Source organism: Aquarana catesbeiana, linkage group LG13 (assembly GCF_042186555.1).
Source record: "Aquarana catesbeiana isolate 2022-GZ linkage group LG13, ASM4218655v1, whole genome shotgun sequence".
NCBI lineage: Eukaryota > Metazoa > Chordata > Amphibia > Anura > Ranidae > Aquarana > Aquarana catesbeiana.
In genome coordinates, this window is record NC_133336.1 from 193,249,022 (window position 1) to 193,258,661 (window position 9,640).

The 9,640-nt window shown below is 43.4% G+C and overlaps 1 protein-coding gene across 1 annotated transcript in view; it reads left to right on the forward strand.

The window, feature by feature from the left end:
• LOC141116639 (hemicentin-1-like) overlaps positions 1–9,205 on the forward strand; it is a 198,634-nt gene extending 189,429 nt beyond the window's left edge. Inside the window, exons 17-19 of the mRNA XM_073609031.1 lie at positions 1,082–1,363; positions 1,485–1,766; positions 8,395–9,205. Coding sequence (XP_073465132.1) covers positions 1,082–1,363; positions 1,485–1,766; positions 8,395–8,564 — 734 coding nt within the window. The 3' untranslated portion in view covers positions 8,565–9,205. The remainder of the gene's footprint in view (positions 1–1,081; positions 1,364–1,484; positions 1,767–8,394) is intronic.
• Positions 9,206–9,640: the final 435 nt, after the last annotated feature.

The window sequence follows — 9,640 nt, forward strand, 5'->3', positions numbered from 1 at the left end:
ATAATATTCTCGGGAGTGGATTCATTTTAATTATTGATGCCCTACCAAACCAAGAAAAGATTCCTGTCGACCAAGCCTTCAGGTCTTTCTGAATGCGTTGGAGGATTGGGAGATAGTTTTTAGAGTATAGGTTGGATAAATGAGATGGTAGATTAATCCTGAGATAAGTAATTGTGTCCCAATTCCATTTGAAAGGGAAATTAGATTGGCAAAGTGCAAGTGTCTCTTTCTGTAAGGAGATATTTATTTTGTGAAATTGATTTGTAGGTTCGACAGGGTGTTAAATGTGGCAAAGTCTTTAAGTAAGTTGGGTAAAGTAACATGTGGGTCAGTCAGGAATAGGAGTATGTCGTCTGCGAAGGCAGAGAGCTTGTATGTAGTATTTGATTCTCTTGATGATACTTAATCACTACTGGGGTTTTATTTTTTTCTAAACAAACAAAAAAAGAACAAAAAAATTTTTTTCATTTTTTTAATAAAATTTTGCAATCAGGTAATTTTTCTCTTTCACTGATGGGCACTGATAGGCACTGGTAGGCTGCACTGATGGGCACTGATAAGGAGGCACTGATGGGCACTGATGGGAACTGATAAGGCATCACTGATGGGCACTGAAAGGCTGTACTGATGGGCACTGATAGGTGGCACTGGTGGGCACTGAAAGGCTGTACTGATGGGCACTGATAGGTGGCACTGATGGGCACTGAAAAGGAGGCACTGATGGGCACTGATAAAGAGGCATTGATCGGCACTGATGAGGCGGCACTTGTGGGCACTGATAGGTGGCACTGATGGGCGGCACTGAAGGGCACTAATAGGTGGCACTGGTGGGCACTAATAGGTGGCACTGATGGTGAGGCACTAATTGGCAGAACTGATCGGCACTGGCAGGTGACACTGGTGGACACAGGTGAGGCAGCGGTGGCTCTCTGTGTGAGGGATCAATGTCCCTCTGACAGAAGCCGGTGAACAGGTTATTTTTTTTACCGGCTCTGTTTACATCACGTGATCAGCTTTATTTGGCTCCATTAGGAAGTATTAGACCAAGAATACATTTTATTTCTATTGCTCTCTCTTTCAGAGTCCTTCACTGACTTGGAAATCAAAGTGTCCGTAAACCCAATAGAAGAAGGAGACAATATTACATTGACATGTCTTACCAAACCTTCTCTAATCATATCAGCCACAGAAGTGGAGTTTGCTTTCCAAAGAAATGGACAGAACGTTCAGGAATTTGGTTCCTCCAGTAAATATGGAATCCTGTTTGCTAAACTGGAGGATTCTGGGTATTATATTTGTGAGGTCAGAAGGTCATCCAATGGTTTAACTAAGAAGAGTAAAGAGATAAATATCCAAATAGAAGGTGAGAAGGACACAATACAACAGGAGGGAGAAGATTAAGATCTAGACTACCCCTCTGCAAAATGTAACTTATTTACTATTGTGTTCTGATTTTGCTTACAATTGTATTAATGTCTATGCAGAGCTCTTCTCTCATCCGGAAATTGTAACAAACCCAGATTTCCCCAAAGAAGGCAACAGAATTATTCTAACATGTAACACGAGTATAAACACATTAAGAAGCGACATTGAACTGCAGTTCGCGTTCTACCAGAATGAAAAGAAGGTTCCGAAATTGAATTCATCACATCAATATATAATCCCATTGGCTCAACTGGAGGATTCTGGAAATTATTCCTGTGAAGCAAGAACTCTATACAATGGGATGAAGAAAAGAAGTTCAGTAGTAAGTGTGGTCATTCAAGGTGAGCATAGTCATTTCTGAACATATCTAATGTCAGTAAAGCATTAGAAGAAATTTTAAAGTGAAGCAGGTAGGTTTTTTATGTCAGGATGGATTCTGAGGGGTCTATATATAATTTCACCAAGAACATCACACATTCTCCACCAAAAATCAGAGCTGGATTAAACCCTGTGGAGGCCCCTACATGATGAAACCTTTGGAGGCCCCTACATGATGAAACCTTTGGAGGCCCCTACATGATAAAACCTTTGGGCTCCAGTTGCAAGTTTATGGAGGTTTATGGAGGTTTCTTGTGAGCACCACTGGGATAGTATTGAAAGTAGTGTGCATGTCGGCTCCTAGATGGAGATGACCATCACTATTGTACATTGCATGTTTGTAGGTTGACCCAAATTTTTTTAAAAACTGACAACTGAAAGAAGATGAGCTTTTAAGAGACAAACTTCAATGTGAACCTGATGGTAGCTCCTTCCTGCATCGTATAACCCCCTAGGAGAAGCGCTCTCTGGGGGGGTTACCTTGCGGGCGCGCTCCTGAGTCCATTATTTGCGTCCATAGATGCAGAATGCCAGACTCGGCCCCACCCCCTGGCACCGCGTCATTGGATTTGATTGACAGCAGCGAGAGCCAATGGCTGCGCTGCTATTAATCTATCTAATCAAGAGCTGAGAACCCAGAGCAGAACCCCGAGCAGAGGAAGAGCGCGTCTCCGCTGTGGGAAATTCCAGGGCTCAGGTAAGTAAAATGGGGGGGCTGTGGGGCTGGTCACTGCTAGGTGTTTTTTCACCTTAATGCATAGGATGCATTAAGGTGAAAAAACACAAGGGTTTACAACCCCTTTAAGGACCAGGCCTCTTTTTGAAATCTGTTATTTACAAGTTAAAATCATTTTTTTTGGCTAGAAAATTACTTAGAACCCCCAAACATTATATATATGTATATATATTTTTTTCAGACACCCTAGAGAATAAAATGGCGGTTGTTGCAATACTTTATGTCACACCGTATTTGGGCAGCGGTCTTACAAGCGCAATTTTTTTGGAAAAAATACACTTTTTTTTATTTTAAAAAATCAGACAACAGTAAAGTTAGTAATAATCAATATAAAAGTACTGATAATCAATAAAATCAGCTGAAAATATCACTTCAAACACATGGATACATCAAAAACAGCTTCCCCAAGTGAATCTGGCAGACAGAACAATGTAGCGGTGATTGAGGTCCCTCCACCACAGATATTCAAGCCTCTCACCTCATACATTCAACCTGAAACAGGTCACAGAGCCTTAGCCTCGGTTCACACCAGAGGCGGCACGACTTGCAGGTCGCCTCACCGAGGCGACCTGCACACGACTGCCGGGGTGACTTGCAAAACGACTTCTGTATAGAAGTCTATGCAAGTCGCCCCCAAAGTCGTACAGGAACCTTTTTCTAAGTCGGAGCGACTTGCGTCGCTCCGATTAGAACGGTTCCATTGTACTGAACGTAAAGCTGTTGATCTCTCACAGTCTGTTAATGGTGTTATATCACAGGTAGTGGTTGAAGGAAACACAGCTGAATGGTTTTCACGCCAGGCCTCCTTGGAGACTTCAGAAAACACAGAACTGGGAAACCCATGCTGGCACTTTGCAAACAATTTTTGGGGTAACTTAATTTGGGAGAGCTTCCCTTTCAAAGATCAGAGAGAGTTCAGAGAGTTTAATTTCTGTTGTGTCTGTGAGACACAATCTCTACAGGTAAACTTTTGCTCTCCTAGACAGAAGTTATCTGAGGTTCCCAGGCCAATTCACCGCAGAGACCACTTTTAAAGACAGCCTGCCGTTTCTGGAAATACCGGGGTTATGGCAGCTATCTGCGGTTTGCGGTGAGTGGTTAAAAGAGAAGTTTGGGATCTGAAAATAAAATACATTTATACTCACCTAGGTGGATGCAGCATCTGTACCCCTCAGCCTCTAAGACTGAGAACTGAGCGATCAAAGTCCACTGTTCGCTCAGTTCTTGGTCTTCAGTGAGCAGAAAGATGGTGCCAATCAGTCACCAGCTCTCTAATCTGCCACTCCAGCTCTTACTTGAGTTCCAAACTGTGCGGGAGGCGGGAGAGGCTGGCTCACAGTGACTCACTCAGAGGCTATGCCAGATGCCTGTCAGCCATCTGGGAGGATCCTGATAATACTGCCAGGATATCTGCAGAGCCCAGACCAGCTCTTTGACGTCAGCGGACAGCAGGCTATAGCCCATAGTTCTGCACTCTTGTGACCCACAGGAGAAGTAAAGCCAAAAGAGTTTTGGCCCTGCTTCTCCTTTGATGTAAAGTTCTCATTTTTTTGAGTTGATAGATTTTTTCTATTTTTTGTAATCAATTTAAGAAAGCTTCATTGTAAATTTCTTTCAAAATCAAATCAATATTATTTTGATCTGTTTTTGCCAGGCCCTTAAACGGTGTGGCACCTACTCTGCCCTTTTGGTAATCCAGCACTGCCCAAGATTCCATAAAGAAAATGTGTAGATCACTTGGTAAACATCCTAAACCAAAAATTGTTAAATTATTAACAATTTCTGGCAGAATTGTCTATTCTGACAAAAAGGTCTTTCCCTGGCTACTAGCAAATTTTGCCTAATTGTACACTGACAGCTGTACAAGTACAGCTTGGTGTAAGCTTTCGGCCTGCCATGAGCAAGTGTTAGGAGACGGGTCAAAGTAAGTCCTATGCTTATGCAGGAGAGCTACATCATCCCTGGTGGTCCATTACAAAAAGAGTAAGGACCCAGAAGAAGACCTAGAGAAGATATCAGGGACAGAGCAGTAAGGGGGACCATGAACGCCCCATCACTGGATGTTCTTTGAAAATGAGGCCCACTACCTCAAATTGAAATTATGTTCTGTATCTCTTGGTTTCCACATAGAAATAATGTAGATCAAAAACAGTGTTGTTCTGGTGGCACCAGAAGTAGTATTGGATTGAACATCCACCCCCCCCCCAGGTTCGGTTTGCACCAGAACTCCCTAACAGGGAAAAAGTTTGGACCGGAGCCACAAACTCTATTAAAGTTTATGGGACCCGAACATGAAAAATCAAAAGTCCCCATTTTGAAGGCTAATCTGCAAGTTATTGGCCATAAAAAGGGTATGGGGGCCATGGTACTGCCCTGGGGGACATGTATAAATGCAAAAAAACTGTTTTTAAAAATATTATTTTTAAAGAAGCAGCAATTTTAACGATTGTGAAAAAAATCAAAAATTCCTTTAAATATAGTGCCGAGGGGGGTCCCCCTTAGTCTGCCTGTAAAGTGGCGAATCTGTACCGTGTATAGAACCTGCTGCATGAAAACTGAAATTCATAAAGAAAGAAAAATAAATTTAAATTGACTTTCGCGGCTGCAAAAAAACCTGTGTGCCCCCCCCCCCCAATGCATACCACGCCCTTTTAGATTTTAAGGGAAATCCATGCCGAAATGTAAAGAAAAAACGGTATGGGGTCCCCCCAAAATACATACCAAACCCTTATCCGAGCACGCAGCCTGGCAGTCCAGGAAAGGGGGGAGACATGCAAGCGCCCCCCCGAACCATTCCAGGCCACATGGTAGGGGGCTCTGCCCCTGCACCCCAAAGCACCTTGTCCCCATGTTGATGGGGACAAGGGCCTCTTCCCGACAACCCTGGGCAGTGGTTGTGGGGGTCTGCCAGCAGGGGGCTTATCGGAACCGGGAAGCCCCCTTTAGCAAGGGGGGCCCCCACTTCCCACCCCAATGTGAATAAGTATGGGGTACATTGTACCCCAATGAAGATCCAATCACGACGCATACCGGACCCAAAGAAAAAAAAAAGATCCCGCCCGCAATGAAGGCTAACCGCCAAATGCCTGCACCTCCGTCTGACAGTTCTTAAATAGGCAAGGGGCGGGACCACCTGGTGGCCCAGTCACCTTGTGACGTCACTGACCAGTGTATATTGTGTAGGTGACGTAGAACTGTCAGGTGGCCCCACCCCCTATCTTTTAAGAACTTTCGTGGCGGAGCATTTTTTTTTCTTCTTCTGGTTTTGTGATGTGCTTTATGACTGACAATGGATTTACATCGGGGAACATTTTTAGAGGGGCATTGGTGAAAGCTGGGGGGGCATTAGTTAGAGAAGAGGGGGAGCATTTGTGAGAGATCTGAAGGGGGCATTGGTGATAGGGTTAGGGGGGGCATCGCTCAGAGAGCTGTGGGGGCATTGCTGATAAAGTTAGGGTGGGGGCATTGATGAGAGAGCTGGGGGGGCAATTGTGAGAGGGGAGACAGCTGAGGGGCATTAGTGAGAGCTGGGGGGCATTGGTGAGAGAGCTGGGTTTTGTTTAACCACGCCCATTAAGTCCCTCCCACCATTAAGACTTTGGCCACACCCACATTTTGCTGCTATGCGCGCCCCAGCTCACTTACTCCCTCAATTGTCCCTCATTCTAAAGTTCAAAAGTTGGGAGGTATGCTTTTGCATTCCCATAGACTTGTATGGGGAGCAAAGCTGTTCTGAAGTGAACAATAGCCTGCTGACACAAACCTCAGCACTATATCCTAATCAAATAATCCTTAAAAGCACTAATGGAAAGTAAACAATGGCTTTTTGGTTTGCCTTCAGCTCCTGAAGGTTTACCCCCCTTCATGGCCAGGCCATTTTTTGCGTTACGGCACTGCATTACTTTAACTGACAATTGTGCGGTCATGCGCCGTACCCAAATATAATTGATGTCCTTTTCCCCACAAGTAGAGCTTTCTTTTGGTGGTATTTGATCAGCTCTGTGGTTTTTCTTTTTTTGTCCTACAAACTAAAAAAGAGCAACAATTTTGAAAAAAAAACAATATTTTTTACTGTCTGCTATAAAACACATCCAATAAAAAAATATAAAAAAAACAAATCTCTTCTTAAATGTAGCTATTTTGCCTACATGTTTTTGGTAAAAAAAAACAATAAGCATATATTGATTGGTTTGCGCAAAAGTTATTGTGTCTACACACTATGGGATATTTTTATGGAATTGTTATTTATTCATTTTTTTTCTTGTAATGGCGGCAATCAGCGACTTATAGCGGGACTGCGACATTGTGGCAGACACATCGAACACTAAGTGAAACTTTTGATACTTTTTTGTGAACAAGTGACACCAATACAGTGATCAGTGCTAAAAAAAAATGCACTGTCACTGTACTAATGACCCTGGCAGGGAAGGGGTTAACATCAGGGGTGATCAAAGGGTTTAATGTGTTTCTAGGGAGTGCTTGCTAACTCTGTGGGGGGAGGTGCTTTAACTGTAGGGATGAGCCCTATGTTCGAGTTGAACTTATGTGCGACTCGAACATCCGGTGTTCGCCTGTTCGCCGAATTTAGAACATTATGGGGCGTTTGCGGGAAATTCGAGCGCCTGCGGAATGCCCCATAATGGATGGCGAGACCGTCAATGCACTGCGAGATTGACGGCTGCTGATAGGCCAAAGCATGCACCTGACCTGCATGCTTTGGCCAATCACAGCATGGTCTGCTGTGAGAGGTGTGTGGCAGGGTGATGTGTGGCAGGGTGCCTTTGGCCAATCATGGCTCAGGGGGCTGAGTTCACACCCCATACTATGTAAGGCTGCTTACATAGTGGCCGTACATAGTGTTATGAATGAGAGCAGCAAAATTACATTTGGAAAGAAAAAAATGTCATTTAAAACTGCTCGCGGCTGTAATGAATTGTCAGATCCCGGCAATATACATAAAAATCATTGAAAAAAGTCCCCCCCCAGTCCAATACCAGGCCCTTCAGGTCTGGTATGGATATTGAGGGGAACCCTGAGCCAAATTTAAAAAAAAGTGGCGGGGGATCCCCCCCAAAATCTATACCAGGCCCTTTAGGTCTGGTATGGATATTAAGGGGAACCCCATCCCAAAATTCATACCAGGCCCTTATCTGAGCACTGAACCTGGCAGGCCACAGGAAAAGTGGGGGAGGGGACGAGAGAGCACCCCCCCTCCTGAACCATACCAGGCCACATGCCCTCAACATGGAGAGGGTGCTTTGGGTTCCCCTTAATATCCATACCAGACATGAAGGGCCTGGTAATGGACTGGAGGGGGAACTCACGCCATTTTTTTTTCAATGATTTTTTAATGTATATTGCTGGGATCCAACAATACATTACAGACGCAAGCAGTTTTAAATGACATTTTTTTCCTTTAGAAATGTCATTTTGCAGTGGTACTGTTGTAAACACAGGAAAGATGTGCTACTTTACAGGCAGACTAAGGACACCCCCCAGGCATGATATTTAAAGGAATATTTAATTTTTATTGTTTCACTTTAAGCATTATTAAAATCACTGCTCCCGAAAAAAGGGCCATTTTATAAAACTTTTTTTTGCATTGATACATGTCCCCTGGGGCAGGACCCAGGTCCTCAAACACTTTTTATGCCAATTTTTAGGTTTTTCTTTCACTTTCGATGATAATGGTAAACAGGATAAATAGAGAGAGTGAATCTCCCTTACAGCAATATAAACCTGACAAAGGTTCTAAACCCTCTGAACTCTATCCAAAACTAAAACCAAGCTTTGCCTTTAGTTGTACTTTAATTATGATAGCCATTTCATACTGTTCATTCTTTTTATTTCTCAAGGTAAAAAGGACATGGATTACACACTACAGAACATAATTCGACTGTTGGCATCTGGGATAATAATACTTATAGGGGCCTTTATTTTCTACTCCCACATGAAGACTGTAAGGGTTGCCAAGACCATGAATGTTGAAGATACGGAGGATAGAGTGGAAGAGCAACAACTGTGATCTCAATAACTATAAAGCACCAACTAAATGTTGTCAGTAATAGGGAATTATGGGAAAGGAGATGGAGACAGAAGTCAGGCTGGTTTAGCAGGTTTATCCTTAAAACTGATTTCTTGGAAGATATAAAAAAAAAAACAAATTATTGCAGCTCTGTAATCATAAATACATTATCTAATAAGTATATTTTTGTCAAGGCTGGCTCAGTCCTTCCTTCTCTGAGCCGGCCGCTCAGCTGTCGGCTAATTGCCAGCTCTCATCTCTCTCCACAGTTAACCAGCTGTTGTGGATCTGCTTGTCAGTCCTGCCTGCTTAAAGATCTCCAGCTCACTTCATTCCTGCCTTCGCCTTGGTCACATCACAAGAAACCATCTCCTGTGTTCCTGTTTAAAGACTGGCTTTGCTGACATTCCTTCTGGCTCCTTATCCTGCTTGCTGTTCCTCTACTTGGATACCTGACATCTGGCCTGGCTGATTACCCAATCTTGCTACTGAACACTGGCTTGGCTGATTACCGGATCTGGTTACTAAACTCTGGCTTGGCTGACTACCTGATGCGGTCACTGGACTCTGGCTATGCTTTGACTACGCTTACTCTATTTACCTTTTTATTTTTATTAATAAACAAGTGTGATTTTACTGTACTCTCTGTCTCGGTCTGGTTCATGGTTTCTGACAATTTTATAAATAGAAGCAGTGTATATACCTGAATGTGACCTAGCATCGGCCTCTTGCGGTGCTTATACAGCAGGACTGGAGTGTGAGAAGAAGAAGCAGCACAAGGATCCAATCATTTTATGTGCTGACAAGAAGACTGTTGATAGGAGGAGAGATCAGAGTAACAAAGAGATGAGCTCATCACTGTGCTGCTTCTTTCACTGATTATTCACAAGTTGGGGGCTGGTCCGGGATGACCTGTACTCAGAGACAGTGGGCTGAATGATGCTGGCCATTAAAGTGAGGACAATCAACAGCAGAAAATAGGTACTGTGGAAGAGATCTTTGTATTGAAGGTAATGATTGCAGGAAAATATATTTTTTTTATCTTTTAATGGGCTAATTATTTATAACTTGTTACT